General features: G+C 46.6%; 1 protein-coding gene across 1 annotated transcript; it reads right to left on the bottom strand.

Moving 5' to 3' along the window:
- Positions 1-473: 473 nt before the first annotated feature.
- Positions 474-1,880, bottom strand: TRIM60 (tripartite motif containing 60; the record flags this gene model as incomplete). The annotated part of the gene is made up of 1 exon (XM_080710220.1): positions 474-1,880. The coding sequence occupies one exon, from the start codon at positions 1,878-1,880 to the stop codon at positions 474-476; it is 1,407 nt and encodes a 468-aa protein (XP_080566346.1).
- Between the last annotated feature and the right edge of the window lie 16,064 nt (positions 1,881-17,944).

Here is a 17,944-nt window from a genome sequence, read left to right on the forward strand (position 1 = left end):
TGTTACATGATATAATTTCCAAATATTTTAACTAAGAATTTGAAGCACTTGACTATATTCAACGATATCCATGAAATTGGCATTGCTACTATATCTTTTTTTTTTTTTTGCGGGTCTGGGGGATAGAACCCAGAGGCATTTGACCATTTGACCTCTGAGCTACACCCCCTGCCCAATTTTTTTATCTTTATTTTGAAACAGCGTCTCACTGAGTTGCGATGGGCCTCACTAGCTGAGGCTGCCCGCGAACCGCGATCTTCCGGTGTCAGCCTCCTGAATGCTGGGACGACAAGCGTGCGCCACCACGCCCGGCTCGCTACAAGGTCTTTTTTATAGTTGCTGAAAATGAGGGGGAAAATCTATTGTGGTTTTCAATGGTACAACTTAAAAAAAGGTTCCAGAAATAATAAAATTTACAGGCTACGTCAGCCCTAAAAACTTAAAGAGAATAAGGGGCCGGTTCTTTATCTTCCCTAATCCACTACTGACTTGATTTTAAGGGGTTCGGAGTCTGTTCCGCCATAGAAATAAGGCCAAACGGCACTGGTCAAAGAATCGCTGAAGGTATAGAGAAGAGACCTGTCGTTCATATTGTAAAACGAAACCTCACCCAACCCAAAATCCAAAAAAATGCCAATCTTACTGGGCCTTACTGCTGGCAGAAGCTGGATTTTCTTAGGACCAAACGCAACATAACCACTCTCAATATACCGGCCAACCGCCCAGAAGCCACCCAGGACTGAAGGGTGATTCCTCCAGCTCCTCGGAAGACGGTCTTGACACACGCCCAGCGTCCACTGAGGCTTGTTACCCACTTCCACCTCCCAGTAATGTCTGCCGGAGTTAGTTATCTTAGAACCCAGGACGGCAGGGCAGAGGGAAAACCTCCTTGGGTTATTGTCCACATTTTGTTTCTTTTTCCTGTACTGCAGACTTTTTCTATCCTCAGAGATAATAAGCTGAGGAGACGCTGTGTCGGGATCTAAACTCACTTCGGTTTGAAATTGCTTTCTAATTCTGTCCAAGCCAGAATACTGGGGAGGAAGACGAAGCCCATACTTCTGTAACCGGAATGAAAGCGGGCCTGGGGCTTTGAGGCTGTGATACTGCTGCCGGACACTCTTCACCCCCGTCAGGAAGGCCAGGTCTGACCGCGCACAGTCGGCCTCCATTGCTTTCAGCAGATGTTTTAATGTGGAGAAATGATGTGAAAATCTTCCGAGGCTCTCGTTAAGCTGCGTTAAAATGCCCAGCTCTTCATCCTGCATCTGCTTGAGGAGAGCCTCTTGCTCGTTATGTAAAAACAGTGCGCTTTGCTCAAATTCAGAATTTATTTCTTCTTTCCTCTTTTCGACCTTCCTTCTCAGCTCCAGAGATTTGCTTCTTTGCAGAGTTAATACTTTCTCAACTCGCTCTATGTTATGCTTCAAGGGCTCAACGCTGTGTGTGAGAATCTTTCTGTGATACGCAGCAGCTTTCTTAATGGGACAAATGTAGTGCCTCTCGTGTTCGGGGGAAAAACTGCACTGGGTACATAACACCTGGGAGTCCTTCACGCAGAAGAGGGTAAGAAACTGACGGTGCTTCTCACACACGGCGGGCTCCTCCTGCCGCTTCCTCTTGCTCTTCCTGATCTGCAGGAGCTTAGCAACTTCAGTCAATCCCCGGAGCTGGGGGTTCCTTCGGAAGTTCTTTTTTGAAAAACAGAACCTGCACACGGGGCAGGGAAAGGTATCGTTGAGGTCCCTCCAGGACGCACTGAGGCAATCGGAACAAAAATTGTGCCCACAGTCAATGGTCACCGGGTCTTTGAAGTAATCCACACAGATGGGACAGCCACACTCCGCCTGGAGCTCTGCCAGCGCTGCCTTGAACTCCATCACGCTGTGCGGAGGGGCTGTGGGTAAGGTGATGCTTCTCGGCAAGGCCTGCCTCTCTAGAGCTCAAGTCTCAGGGAAAAGCGAATGTTCCTCCAAGATCTCACAGACCGGCAGCAGGCTCACTGGCTGGGCGTGCTGGCGGCTGTCATTAAAGGCATGTGTAGGCCTGGACACCTTAGATCAGAGATCGAGAATTCAAAGGTTGTAGTGCTATCAGATTAGCCCATCTGCACTTGAATTTGATGATGACTTTCAAGAAAGAGGACCAATTATTCCTGTGAAGTTAGAAAAGATTGTTAATTTCAAAATATCCTAGATATTAGCCAGGCGTGGTGGTCCACGCTTATACTCCCAGTACTTGCGAGGCGGAGACAGGAGGATTGCTGGTTTGCAGCCAGTCTCAGCTACTTCACGAGGCCCTCCACAACTTAGTGAGACCGTTTCAAGATAAGAATAAAAAAGTCGGGCACGGTGGCGCACACCTTGTGATTTTCAGCGCTTGGGAGGCTGAGACAGGAGGATCGCACAGGTTCAAAGCCAGCCTCATCTACTTAATATAGGCTCACAGCAAATCAGTGAGACCCTGTTTCCAAATAAACTATAAAAAAAGGTCTGGGAGTATAGCCCAGAGGTTAAAAAGCCCCTCCCTGGGTTCCACCCTGAGTAACAAACAAATACAGAGAATAAAAAAGCAGGGCTGGGGGTGTAACTCAGAAGTAGAAAGCCCCTGGCTTCAATCCCCAACATCGGGGAAAAAAAGTCCTAGATTTTAATTTATTTATTCTTTGCGGTACTGAGGATGGAACCCAGGGGCATTCTACTTCTGAGGTCTACCTCCAACCCTTTTATTCTTTATTTTGCAAAAGGGTCTCACTGAGTTGCAGAGGACATCACTAAATAGCTGAGTCTGTTTGTGAACTGCAATCCTCCTGTCTCAGCCTCCCAAATGCTGCCATTACAAGCTGCACCAATACGCCCGGATTAAAGTCCTAGATTTTAAACCACAATAGAAGAGTTGACTGAGGCAAGACTCATTAGTAACTGCACCTTTACAGTGTGGGCGTCTAGAGATACCACAGCAAGGATGGGACGAACCGATGGCCGACCTGCAAGGAGAAGGGAAGCATTACCATTTTTTTTTTTTTGCAGGTCTGGGGATGGAACCCAGGGGCATTTGACCTCCAAACTATACCCCCTGCCCTATTTTTATTCTTTATTTTGAAACAGGGTCTCACTAAGTTGCAGAGGGCCTCACTAAGTAGCTGAGGCTGTCCGCGAACTGCGATCCTCCGGTCTCAGCCTCCCAAATGCTGAGATTACAAGTGTGCGCCACCACGCCCGGCTTGAAGCATTACCATTTTTGTCCCCCAAAATTCTTCCTGAATCTAATCTAGGGAAACAATAACAAAAATACAAATCAGGCAATTTAACAGGGCAATAGTGCAGTCTACATAAACAACTATAGGGCTGAAAAATTGCAGACAATGAGTTGGGCATGGTGACACACAGTAGTCAGGAGGACTGAAAGTTCAACATCGGACTAGGAAACTTAGGAAGACCCTGTCTCTAAGTTATATATATATATGTGTGTGTGTGTGTGTGTGTGTGTGTGTGTGTGTGTGTGTGTGGTGGTACTGGGGGTGGAACCCAGGGGCTTTTCTCTTTTTGGCTATACTCTTCCAAACCTATTTTATTTTATTTATTTATTTTTTGTGGTACTGGGGGTGGAACCCAGAGGCTCTTCTACCTCCGGGCTACACTTTCAGACCTATTTTATATTTTACTTGGAAACAAGATCTCACTAAGTTGCTGAGAGCCTAAGTTTCTGAGTTTGGCTTCGATCCTGTGTGATCCTTCTTTCTCAGCCTCCCAAGCACTGGGATTACAAGCGTGCGCCACCACGCCCAGTGAGACCCTGTTTTTAAAATAAAAAGGGCTGGACATGGTGGCGCACGCTTGTAATCCCAGCATTCGGGAGGCTGAGACAGGAGGATCGCAGTTTGAGGACAGTCTCAGGTACTTAGTAAGGACCTTTGCAACTCAGTGAGACCTGGATTCAAAATAAGAAAAAAAAAAAAAAATAGGGCTGGTGGTGTTGCTCAGAGGTTGCCCCTGGGTTCCATCCTTAGTACCACACAAAAAAAATAAATAAATAAATGAATGAATAATGGTCCTGGAGTGTAGTTCAGTGATACACCATTTGCCTACTATGAGTAGGCCCTAAGCTCAATACCCAGCACCACCATAAAGATGGCTTAGGAGGGTGTGGACCAAGGCTGCAGCCTCTAATGCCAGTGCCTTGGAGGCCAGGACAGGAAAGTCTCATGTTCATTGCCAGCAGAGGGTAATTCAGTGAGACAGTTTCTTTTCTTTTTGGTGGTACTGGGGGTGGTACCCAAGGGATTTTCTACCTCCGGACTACACTCCCAGACCTATTTTTATTTTATATTTTTATTTGGAAAAAGGGTCTCGTAAGCCAGTTCAGGCTGGCTTTAAACCTGTGCAATGCTCCTGTCTCAGTCTCCCAAGAGCACGGATTACAAGCGTGCACTACCATGCCTGGCTCCAGACCTATTTTATACTTTATTTGGAAACAGGGTCTCACTAAGTTGCTGAGAGCCTCACTAAGCAGCTGAGGCTGGCTTTGAACCTGTGCGATCCTCCTGTCTCAGCCTCCCAAGTGTTGGGATTACAAGCGTGCGCCACCACCCCTGGCTCCTTTACTTTGGGTTATGGGGTCATTCCACCTCCAAGCCACACCCCCAGCTCTTTCTACTTTTTCTTTTGGTGATATAGGGATTGAACTCAAGGACATTCTATCTATGTGCTATATTCCAGGCTCTATTTTATTCTTTTTTTTTTTTTTGGCGGTACTGGGGGTGGAATTAAGAGGCTTTCTACCTCTAGGCTATACTCCCAGACCTATTTTGTACTTTATTTGGAAACAGTCTCACTAAGTTGCTGAGAGCCTCAATAGCTGAGGCTGGCTTTGAACCTGCGCGATCCTCCTGCCGCAGCCTCCCAAGTGCTGGGATTACAAGCGTGCGCCACCAGGCTGGGCTTTACTTTTTACTTTTTTTTTGGTCTTATTGGGGGTGGAACCCAGAGGCTTTCTACCTCTGAGCTATATCCTTAACCCTATTTGTTTATTTATGTGTGTGTGTGTGTGTGTGTGTGTGTGTGTGTGTGTGTGTGTGTGGTACTGGGGAGAAAACCCAGGGCATTCTACCTTTGAGCTACACTCCCAGCCTTACTTTATTTTGAAACAGGGTCTTGCTAAGTTGAAGACTCTCCCTACTTAGTGCGGCTGTCCTCGAACCTGAGATCCTTCTCTTTCAGCCTCCCAAATACTGGGATTACAGACATGCGCCACTACTCTAGGCTTTATTCTTCTGTTTATTCATTTACTTATTGTACTGGAACTGAGCCCAGGGGCATTCTACCTCCAAGCTACAGCCTCAGCCCTATTTTTTATTATTTGTTTTTATTTTTTTACAGTACTGGGGATGGAATCCAGAGGCATTCTAACTGAGATACACTCCCAGCCCTATTTTTTATTCTTTATTTTGAAACAAGGTCTTCCTGAGTTGCAGAGGGCCTCACTAAGTAGCTGAGGCTGGCCACAAACCACAATCCTCCTGTTTCAGCCTCCCAAATGCTGGGATTACAAGTGTGTGCCAACACGCCCAGCTTCCTATATTCTATTTTAAAAAAGGGTCTCGCTAGGGTTTTAAAAGTCTTTACTACTACTTGTTGAGACTGGTTTCAAACCTGTGACCCAATTTCAGCCTCCCAAGTACTAGGATTATATGCCCAGCTTCCAATTGTGTGTGTGTGTGTGTGTGTGTGTGTGTGTGTGTGTTATTGCAGATTAAACCAAGGGGCATTCTACCTCTGAGCTACACCTCCAGCCTTATTTATTTATTTATTTATTTATTTATTTATTGTGGTACTAGACATGAAACCCAATACCCCCTGCCCTATTTTTTTTATTCTTTATTTTAAAATAGGGTCTCGCTAAATTGCAGAGGGCTTCACCAAGTAGCTGAGGCTGGCCACAAACCTGAGATCCTCCTGTCTCAGCCTCCCAAGTACTGGGATTACAAGCATGTGTCACCATGCCCGGCTCTTATTTTTTATTTTGAAAGAGTCTTAGTGGGTTGATGAGAATCTCACTATGCTGAGGCTGTTCTCTAACCTGAGATCTTCCTGTCTCAGCCTCTAAAGGACTAGGATTATACAAGCATGTGCCACCACGCCTGGCTCTTTAATTTTGAAATAAATTTTCCCTAAGTTGCTGAGGGCCTGTATAGAAAAAGGCTGGCCTTGGATTTCCCACCCTCCTCTCTCGGCCTCCCAAAGTACTGGAATTATAGGCATTTTACATCATGCCCTGGTAACTATTTGGTTTTGATATTCTATTGTTAATGCCAGAAACTAGGTGAAAGGTACATAGGACCCCTCATACCGTCTTTCAGAATGCCTGTGAATCAAACCCAGGTGGTAGTACACACCTAAAATTCCAGTACTTGGGAGGCTGACACAGGAGGATTGCAGGTTCAAGGCCAACCTCAGACTTAATGAGATTCTGTTTCAAAGCAAAAAATAATAGGGCTGGAGGTGTAACTCAAGAGTTAAAATGCCCTGGGTTCAATGCCCAGGAAACCCTCTGTACCCACAGAATTCCTGTGAATCCTATCATTTTTCCAAAATATAAATAAAAAAAAATCCTGAGGTTTAATTGAAAAGGCAGCAATGTGGTTCATTTTGTTGAGGCCTTATGCTTTTACCCCATAAATCACATATGCATCTTATGGCTTGTTTTGGGGGTTTTATTTTTTGTGGTACTGGGGATTGAATATAGGGCCATTCTACCTCTGAGTTACACCCACAGCTCTATTTTATTTTTATTTTGAAAGAGGGTCTTACTAGGTCGATGAGAGTCTTAATACTTGCCGAGGCTGTCCACGAACCTGTGATCCTCTTGTTTTGGCCTTCTAAGTCCTGGGTTTATAAGCATGCACCACAACGACCAGCTTCAGGTTTTTTTTTTTTTCCTGTACTGAGGATTGACTCTAGCAATTAGCATATTCAAGAAAATTAGCATATTCTAGGCAATTAGCATATTCTAGGCAAGCTAGGGGCATTCCATGCTGCAGTCGTTTGTTGTTGTTTTGTGGTACTGGGGATGGAACCCATGAGCATTCTACCTCTGCGCTATGATCCCAGCCCTATTTTATTCGTTTTTAAAATTAATTAATTAATCAATGCGTGGTACTAGAGACAGAACCCAGGGGCCATTCTACCTCTGAGCTTCATTCCTAGGCCTATTTTATTTTTTTAATTTTGAAACAGGGTCTCGCTATGTTGCAGATGGCCTTACTAAGTTGCTGTGGCTGGCCAGGAACCTGTGATCCTCCTGTCTCAGCTTCCCAAGTATTATAGGCGTGCACCACCACCACGCCTGACCTTTTTATTATTCATTTATTCATTTATTTATTTATTTTGGTGGTACTGGGGTTGCTGGAAACTCTTCTGCCTCCGGCTACACTCCCAGACCTATTTTTATATTTTTGTTTGGAAACAGGGCCACCGAGGCTGGCTTTGAACCTGCACAATCCTCCCTCCCGACTCTGCCTCCCAATCACGGGGATTACAACAGTGTGCCACCACTCCCGGATGGACGCCTGGCCCTTTTAAAAAGAATATTCTATGGGGAATGGTGGTGTAATCCCCGCATTTCGGAGGCTAAGACAGGAGGATCACGATTTTCAAAGAACCTCAGCTACTACTTAGTGAGATCCTTTTCAACTTACTGAGACCCTGTTTCAAAATAAAGACTAAATAATTAAGGCTGGGGTTGTGGCTCGGAGGTAGAATTCCCCCATTCTATTCCCAATACCGCAAAATAAATAAATAGAAATAATTTTTTTTTTTTTTTGCGGTCTGGGAATGGAACTCAGCAATTCGACCTCTGAGCTTCATCCCCTGCTCTATTTTTTTTTCTTTTTCTTTTTCTTTTTTTTTTTTTTTTTTTTGCAGTCCTGGGATGGAACCCAGGGGTATTCTACCTCCGAGCTACACCACCAGCCCTAATTTTGTCTATTTTGAAACCGGGTCTCACTGAGTTGCACGGGGCATGAGTAGTCGAGGCTGGCCGCGAACTGCGATCTTCCCATCTCAGCCTCCCAAATGCTGGGATTACAAGCGTGCGCCACCACGCCTGCCTATTCTTTATTTATTCTAACCTGCGATCCTCCTGCTTCAGCCTCCCAATTAGAGGAGATTAGGCCTCACTTAAGTAGCTGAGGCTGGCCGAAGGCCGGCGACCCTCCTGTCTCAGCCTCCCAAATACTGGGATTAAAAGCGAGCTCCACGCTTTCCTTTTTAAAATTTTATGTATTTTTTTGCGGACTGGGGGGATGGAACCCAGGGGCATTCAACCTCAGAGCTACACCCCTTGCCCTATTTTTTATTCTTTATTTTGAAACTGGGTCTCACTGAATTGCAGAGAGCCTAACTAATTAGCTGAGGTTGTCCTTGAACCGCGATCCTACGGTCTCAGCCTCCCAAATGCTGGGATTACAAACATGCGCCACCACGCCCGGCTTTAAATTTTATATTCTGAATCTTTTTTTCTTTTTTATTTTTGCGGGTCTGGGATGGAACCCTGAGGCATTTGACCTCCGAGCTACAATCCCTGCCCCATTTTTTTTTTTTATTCTTTATTTTGAAACAGGGTCTTGCTGAGTTGTGAAGGGCCTCACTAAGTAGCTGAGGCTGTCCGCGAACCCTGATCCTCCAGTCTCAGCTTCCCGAATGCTGGAATTACAAACATGCGCCACCATGCCCGGCTTATATTCTGAATCTTGCTTGGCCGCCAACGCTGACCTAGAATTTGCGCTCCTGCTGCTTTGGCCTCCAGTGCAGGCCGGGATTGCAGGCCTGCGCACCACGCCCCAACTGGATCCAGTATTTCCTAAGAGGCTACAATCAAGGCCGAGGAATGGAGGTGGTGTGCAGGCCGCGACCCCGAGGTCCGGGCACGGCTGATGCTCAAGGAGCTCCAGCTCAGTTAGGGCTCCCGCCAGGTCCTCCTGGGCCTGCCTGCGGCCCTCCCACCTTACCTGGCGCAGGTAGACGCGCGGATCAGGCCTCGGATGCCGCAGCAACCACACCGCGGAGCTCCCCGCAGCGTGCTCCAGCACCGAGGTTCGCGCTTCCCGGGTCCAAGGAAGCTTCCAAGCCCGCGCGCTGATTGGCTGGATACCGGAAGTGGGCGGGAAACCGTCTGCGTGTGCCCAATGAGCCCGGGTGGAGGGCGGGGCGTGTGGAGACCCTGAGGACCAATCGGGTAGAAGAGTGCTCAACTGCCCTAGGCGGCTCATTTCAATCCCCACCGCTGGGTCTTAGGTGTAGCCTAGTGGTGGAGCGGTGTCTAGCAGGCCTGAGGCACCCAATTCCGTCCCTAGCGCCAAACCCCCCAAATTTTACCAATCTTGTAAGACTTGTAAGAACCAAATCCCCCATGTTGTTTGTTTCAAGTAATTCCTGTTTCTGGCAGCCACTCTACACTGTTTCACCGGGCGCCCTCTCCCTTTCTTTCCCACCGCACAAAGCGCTTTGTGCTGCCACATTAAGCTCCTGCCAAATGAGATCACCGCAGACTTCTGTAAGATGGCTTGCTTACGCTGGGTCCTCTCAAGGCCGCCACCTGCCTGTGTTTTTTTCTATTTTCGGTTTTTTCCCCTCTTCTCCCCTTTATAGGCCCCTGTCCCCTCCAGATATCTAGGTGAGGGCCCTACAGCTGGCTCGCTAATAAAGGTTTCAGTTGGTCTATTCCCGGCTTAAGAGACCGTTTCCAAATTTAAAAAAAGATATAAAATAGGTCTGGGTCTGGGAGTGTAGCCCAGAGAGGTTCCATACCCAGTACCACCAAAAGAAAAATCCAATGAAATCTACCAAAAAAAAAAATAAAATAAAATATCCAATGAAATCTACAAAAACTTCTAAATGCTGTTCAGTAAAATGGTAGGATATAAGATTGATATATACAAACCAAATTAGTGTTTGTTAGAGTTCTGGGTTGGTGCAGGTATTGAAGGCTTGGTCTCTGATCCCGTATTTTTATTTTTATTTTTTGTTGTTTTTTGTTTGTTTTTGCAGGTCTGGAGATGGAACCCAGAAGCATTTGACCTCCGAGCTACACCCCCTGCCCTATTTTTTATTCTTTATTTTGAAACCGGGTCTCATTGAGTTGCAGAGGGCCTCACTAAGTAGCTGAGGCTGTCCACAAACCGCGATCCTCCAGGTCTCAGCCTCCTGAATGCTGGGATTACAAGCGTGCGCCACCACGCCCGGCTTAGTTGTTTTTGAAATCGGGTCTTGCTAGGTTATTCAGAGTCTGGACACTTCCTTTGGCGGTTCTTGAACCTGCAGTCCTCCTATCTCAGCCTCCCAAGTACTAAGAATACAAATGTGCATCATACACCCAGCTAAAATAGCTATTTTTCAGACCTCTCTCGAAGAGAACACACATACCCATCACTCTGAGTGGTATTTTATTTTGTCCCTTTGAGGAGGTGATGGTACCCAGAAACTTCACCGTGTACTTGTTGGCCTTCAGTGCTAATCCTTGTACCCTGAAGATCAGGTATTTACTCCAGTTTCACAATCTGGATTTGTTCGTGCTGGTCCTTCATAAAACTGTGCAGGCCGTGTAGGATGCACTCAGCCTGTAATTCTGCTGCTATTTCAACACTAGATGCTGTGATAAATCCAGACTTGACCTGACCTCTGCACATGGTGTACTTCCACTCTTTCCACAGGAGAGGGCGGCCATGCCAGGGAATCCTACACCTGCAGTCTATGGTTCAGGATGGGCTTGGGGTCCTAAAAGAGGGTGGTCAGTCCTTGGCTGGTCCAGGAGCCTCCACCAGGGACAGGATGGACCCAATGCTGTGTCTGCTGCAGTGACACCACATGTGGGTGAAATATTACTTTTTAAAAATCTGGGCTGGGTGTGGTGGCGTGCTCTTGCAATCCCAGCATTTGGGGGGCTAAGACAAGAGGATCACAGTTTGCAGACAGCTTCAGCTACTTGGTGAGGCCCTTTGCAACTCAGGAAGACCCTGTTTCAAAATAAAGAAAAAAAAAGGGGGGGCCGTGGGTGTAGCTCAGAGGTAGAATGTCCCTGTGTTAAATTCCCAGTACAGCAAAAAAATAAAATAAAATAAAATAACAAATTAGCCGGGTGTGGTGGTGCACACATGTAATCCCCACGCTTGGGAGGCTGAGACAGGAGGATCACATAGGTTCGAAGCCAGCCTCAGCTACTTAGTGAGGCTCTCAGCAACTTAGTGAGACCCTGTTTTCAAATAAAATATAAAATAGGTCTGGGAGTATAGCCCAGAGGTAGAAAGCCTCTGGGTTCCACCCCCAGTACCACCAAAAAATAAAAAATAATAAATAAATAATATAATAAAATTTAAAAAATAAAGAATTAAAAATTATCCTGGGGGTGGAGCTTGAATGTAGAATGTCCCTGGGTTACATACCCAGTGACAAAAAAAAAAAAAAAGACAAAAGAAAAATCTGATGCAGGCATTGTGGTGTGTGCCTCTAATCACAGCTAAGGAGGCTGAAGAAAGAGCTGGGGATATAATTGGAAGTAGAATGCCCCTGGGTTCATTTCCCAATACTTAGAAAAAAAGGGCTAAAGATGTGTTTGTCTAGCAGGTGTGAGACCTGGACCCTTGCACTGTGCACAAGTACACACACACACACACACACACACACACGCACTCACCAGGAAGCAGGTTGTGGTGACTTGTGCATACAGGCCCAGACCCTTGAGCAGTTGACGTTCATGGTAGGCTTGTCGATTTGAAGGCTTGGATGGCAACTTAGCAAGACTCCGAAAACCAAACCGGCTCAGGAAAACACATTGGGCCTCGGCTTTCACTCTTACTCAACACCACACGGAGGTCAGTGCCGTGAGGCAAGAGAAATGGGATCTGGATTTAAGGGCAGATGGACAGACGTCTCTACTTGCACATGACACAATCATCTCTGCAGAAAAGCCAATGAAATCGACAAAACCTTCTAAATGCTAGTCTAGTGCAATGGTCCGACATCAGATTGATGTATACAAACCAATTTTCAGTTTGTTAGAGTTCTGGGTTGGCGCGGGCGTTGAAGGCTTGGTCCCTGATCCCGCGGTGTCCGCAGGTGGAGTCTTCCAGGAGGCGTTGAGCCCCAGGGCTCAGTCCATCAGTGGGTCAGTCCTTAATGGCTCCACAAGGTGCTGACCTCCTGGGCTGGGTGGCCTCTGTAGGAGGCGGAGCCTGGTGGGCCTGGTCCCGCCCTTCCTCCTGTGTGGCTTCCCCTGGCCCTGAGGGGAGCGGCTGCCCCTCCACGTTTCCCCAGGATGCCCGGCTCACCTTAGGCCTGTTAGCAAGAGAGCCAGGTAACCAAGGCTGAAACCTCCTTAACCAGGAGCCAAACAAACCTTTCTTCCTGAGATTGTTGCCCCAAGTATTTTGTGACAGGAATGGGCAGCTAAAAGCAAGGAACCATGGGAAATCGAAGTAAAAACACCACATACAGCTAGGCTCTTCTTTCTTTCTTTCTTTCTTCTTTCTTTATTTTTTCCTTCCTTCCTTCCTTCCTTCCTTCCTTCCTTCCTTCCTTCCTTCCTTTCTTTTTCTGTACTGGGGATGGAGCCCAGGGGAATTCTAGCTCTGAGCTACAGCTCCAACCCTATTTTTTATTCTTTATTTTGAAACAGGGTCTCAGTGAGTTGCAAAGGGCATCATTAAGTAGCTTATGCTATCCGTGTCTTAGCCTCTTCTTAGTGGATGGGGTAGTGATGATGGAACCCAGTGGCATTCGACCTTGACCCAGCTCTAATTATTATTCTTTATTTTGAAACGGGGTCTCACTGAGTTGCAAAGGGCCTCACTAAGTGCCTGAGGCTGTCTGTGAACCATGATCCTCTTATCTCAACTTCCCAAACACTGGGATTCCAAGCATGCACCATCAAGCCACGCTTCTTCTTTTTTTACTTTATTTTTTTTTAAATCAGGGATTGAACTCAAAGGTATCCTTTCTCTGAACTACACGTTCAGCTCTTTTTATATATTTTTTTGAAACAAGATCTCACTAAATTGCTAAGGGCCTCCCAAAGTTGATGAGGCTGGCCTCCAATTTGCAAGCTTCCTGTCTCAAACCCCCAAGTACTGGAATTACAAGTATGGGCCACCAGGGCTAGTATAATGTACTTTCTAATTGTACCCTATATTTGAGCTACAAAGAAGACACTATGTTTTTTAGAACTTGTTGAAGTTGCTTGTGGCAGTACATCCTATAATCCCAGTGCTTGGGAGGCTGAGACAGGAGGATAGCTGGTTTTAGGCCAGCATCAGCAATTTGGAAAGACCCTGTTTAAAATGAGTTATAAATTGCCGGGCATGGTGGCGCATGCTTGTAATCCCAGTACATGGGAGGCTGAGACAGGAGGATCGCAGGTTCGAAGCCAGCCTCAGCAGCTTAATGAGGCTCTCAGCAACTTAGTGAGACCCTGCTTCAAAATAAAATATAAAATAAGTCTGGAGGTATGGCATGGAGGTAGAAAGCCCTTGGGTTCCATCCCCAGTACCCAAAATAAAATTAAATAAAAATAAAATAAATTAAAATGAATTATAAATTAACTGGGTGTTGTGGAGTGTGCTTTTAACCCCAGTGCTTGGGTGGCTAAGGAGGGTCATAGGGTTAAGCCAACTTAGGCAACTTAGTGAGACTCTGTTTCCAAATAAAAAATAAAATAGGGCTGTGGGTGTTTGTCAGGAGTAGAGCCCATGGGTTCAATCCCCAGTACCATCCCAGCATGGTGGCCCAGGCTGGTAATCCCAGTACTCAGGAGGCTGAGCCAGGGGCATTGTAGGTTTGTGGCCAGCCTCACCTACTTAGTGAAGCCCTTCACAACTTAATATGACCCAGTTTTTTTTTCTGGGGTGGGGGCTGGGGATGGCAGCCAGGAGCATTAACCTCTGAACAACACTCCTTTCCTATTTTTATTATTTATTTTTTTATTTACTTACTTATTTTGGTGGTACTGGGGATGGAAGTCAGGGGACTTCTACCTCGGGCTACACTCCCAGACCTATTTTTATATATTTTTGTTTTGTTTTTGCAGGTTTGGGGAAAGAACCCAGGGGCATTTGACCTCTGAGCTACACCCCCTGCTGTATTTTTTATTCTTTATTTTGAAACAGAGTCTCACTACATTGCACAGGGCCTCACTAAGTAGCTGTGGCTGTCTGCGAACTGCTGTCCTCCAGTCTCAGCCTCCCGAATGCTGGGATTACAAGCGTGCGCCACCACACCCGGCTTTTATATTTTATTTGGAAACAGGATCTGTTAAGTCAGCTGAGGCTGGCTTCGAACCTGAGAGACCCTCTTGGCTCAGCCTCCCAAGCACGAGGATTACAGGCATGCAACACCACGCCCTGCTTTTATTCTTTATTTTGAAACAAGGTCTAAGGGAAAACATATAGGCAATTAATATAGAAAAAACCCGAATGAACTTATATTGGTATTTACTAGCATATTTCCTGATAAGTTTTTCATGTGTTTTATTTAAAAATTTCTGCTGGGCATGGTGGCACATGCTTGAAATCCCAGCGCTATGGAAGCCGAGACAGGAGAATCACACAGGTACAAGCCAGCCTCAGCTACTTAGTAAGGCTCTCAGCAACATAGTGAGACAGTTTCCAAATAATTATAAAAATTGGGGTGGGGGTACAGCCTGGAAGTAGAAAATCCCCTGGGTTCCACCCCCAGTATTACACACACACACAATTTTTATTTTTTTTAATTTCTAACCTAGCTGGTCACGAGGGCGCACGCTTTAATTCCCGTACTGGGGAGGCGGAGACAGGAGGATAATGCAGGTTAGACGCCAATGGGCTGTCAGGAAAGCAGCAGCGTCCTGGGAGAGGGTCCAGGCTAGACAAACCCTGCGTGTGGAGAGCCGGCTGGGAGGAGGCCCAGGTGGGTGCTGCGGGGTGTGTGTGGACGGGCCTGGGCCTCCAGGCCATAGCTGGCTGCTTTGGATAGGGTGGTTCTGTGGAGGAAAGGCCGTGCTTCTTCCCTGAGGGGCCCAAGTATGACAGTACTGGGCATCGAAGCCAGGGCTTTCTACCTCCAAAGTACACCCTCAATCCTGGTGTTTGGTTGTTGTTGTTTTGTTTTGTTTTGTTTGCAGGACTGAGGATGGAACCCAGGGGCATTCTCCCTCTGAGCTACCCCCCCAGCCCTATTTTTTCATCTTGTTTTTTAAAACATGGTCTCACTGAGTTGCACAGGGCCTCACTGAGGCTCACCTGAGGCTGTTGGCGAACCAAGATTCCTCCTGTGTCAGCCTCCCAAACGCTGGGATTACAAGTGTGCGCCACTACGCTGCCCTCGACCTTGTGTTGTATTTTTTATGTGAAACGTTCTCAGTAAGTTGCTGAGAGCCTCCCTAAGTAGCTGAGGCTGGCTTCAAACGTGTGTGATCCTCCTGTCTCAGCCTCCCAAGTGCGGGGATTACAAGAGTGCCCCACCACACAGGGCATTATTCTTTTGTTGTGTGTGTGTGGTACTGGGGGAAACTGTTGCGGTTTGGGAGAGTATTGAAATGGGGGTTTCTTCTGAGACCCCAAAATGAAAAGGGGGGTTTCCTGAAAAGAAACCAGGAGTTTCATCATAGATGAAACGGAGTTTCTTGAACTCGGCATTTCTTGTCTACGATGAGCAAAGAATGACACCCGCAGACCTCAAGAAGGGGAGTAAAAGGTTTATTGGAAGCAGCAGGGAATGGGGGGAGGGTGGCTGAACACCCCAAAGGGGCTGGAACTCTAGGGTCTAGCAGCTGCCTTCAGGACAATACTTGAGAGTAGCCCAAGCCGAATTGCCTTCAGTTGCAGGCTGCTTTCTTCCAGAGTCCACATGATCTGCCAGAAGGAAATAGGGAAAAGTGGCCGAACACCCCAAAGGGGCTGTCGGGTCTCTGGAGTCCAGTAGTTGCCTTTAGGTCACTACCCGAGGGTTGCCCAAGCCAAGTGCCGCCAGTTGCAAACTACTTTCTCCCAGAGTCCGTGCGATCTGCCAGAAAAGAGGTACAGGTCACCCTAGGGGCCCTGGTCAGTCTTGATGCCCAGCAGAGGCCTTCAGGTCACTACCCAAGAGTAGCCTGAGCCACATGCCCTCAGTTGCACTCTGCCTTCTCTCAGGGCTAACACGACCTGCGAGAGAGAACAGCTCCCCAAAAGGGGAGGGGGGTCCCAAGAGGGAAAAGTCCTGTCTACTGATTGCCTAGGGCCATTGCCCAACTGTTTGCGAGTCCTCTTTTGGTTAGGGTGACTTTGGGAATTTTGGGAAGCAGTTCTCAGGATTTGCATAGGGTATTTGCAAGTCCTTGAAGAATCTCCTTTCAGTAGTGTCAGACTTGAGCTCTGTTGATGGCTCCTGGGTTTGTTGATTAGTAAACAGATGGCTTTTGTGAAGCTCTGGTCCTTCTTATCTCTGAGCCTTCGGAATTTCAGGTATTCATCGCCCCTCAGGAAACTCAGGAAATTAGCTTTTTCTACTGAGGCCTTTTCCCTATCTGCCTATTTCCTTTCTATCTCCTCAGTATGTTTATGGGGAAACTGTTCCCGGTGACCCCTGTTAGGGTCCTGGACACACTTTCCCTCAAACCACAACAAAACCCAAAACGACCAAAAACAGAACAAAAACCGCGGGTTCTTGTCCTAAGCTAAGAATAATATCCATAGCTTGAACAGTTGCTGAAGATTTAAAGAAGTTTATTAGAGTGGCATAGACGGGTGACTCGAATGAATACACCAAAGGGATCACACGTGGACTCGACCTTTTATACCCATGACCTCCATCTTGTTTGCGTAATTCTGACTAGTGAACGTCCCTGTAATGTACCTCCCCCAGCAAGGTGTGGCAAGGTGTCTCCTTTCATGAAGATGGACCCCTCCTACCATCTTAGCTAGCTTATCTAATCATATAGATCTATCTTTAGGTTGAGAAAGGCCTAGTTCTCCTCTCCTATTAATTTTTTCTCCTTGTTAATTTTTTTTGGGTTTTTTTTTTGGCAATACTGGGGATGGAACCCAGGGGTGTTCTACCTCCCAGATACACCCAAAGCCCTATTTTATAATTTATTTGGATACAGGGTCTCACTGAATTGCTCAAAGCCTAAGTAGCTGAGGCTGGCTTCGAACCTGTGCGATCCTCCTGTCTCAGCCTCCCAAACGCTGGGATTACAAGCATGCGCCACCATGCCCGGCTGACTTGTTAATTATTTTTACCTAGGTTAATTTACATTGTAATAGTTGCCTGTTTAGGCAGAAACCAAGTCCTTGCACAGATTAATCATAGCTTTCTCAAATCTTCCTAGGCCATTCTCAATACTGCTACAGAACCCAGAGGCTTTCTACCTCTGGGATATACTCCCAGACCTTTTTTTAATATATATATTTTATTTGGAAACAGGGTCTCACTAAGTTGCTGAAAGCCTCACTGAGTAGCTGAGGCTGGCTTCGACCTGTGAGATCCTCCTCTCTCAGCCTCCCAAGCGCGGGGATTACAAGCATGTGCCACCACACCCGGCTGACCTTGATTTTAAATCCCGGGAATATAGGACTGCTGACCAGGCCTGGTGGTGCACACTTATAATCCCAGTGCCTGGGAGGCTGAGACAGGAGGATCACAGGTTTGAGGACAGTCTCAGCAAGTAGTGAGGCTCTCATCAACCCAGCTGACTCTGTTTCCAAATAAAAATAAAATTGGGCTGGGAGTATAGCTCAGTTAGAATGCCCCTGGGTTCAATCCCCAGTACCACAAAGAAAGAAAAAAAGAACGAAAGAAAGAAAATGCAGGACAATTGTGTTTATAGTAACAAATATATCATATACTGGGCTCTCTTTGCCAGAAATGATTTTGTTTACAATCTACCAAGTTTTAAGGATAATAATATACTCAATTTCAGGAGTTTGACTACCTTTTTT

This window comes from Muscardinus avellanarius (assembly GCF_963383645.1).
Source record: "Muscardinus avellanarius genome assembly, chromosome: 14".
NCBI classification, from domain to species: domain Eukaryota; kingdom Metazoa; phylum Chordata; class Mammalia; order Rodentia; family Gliridae; genus Muscardinus; species Muscardinus avellanarius.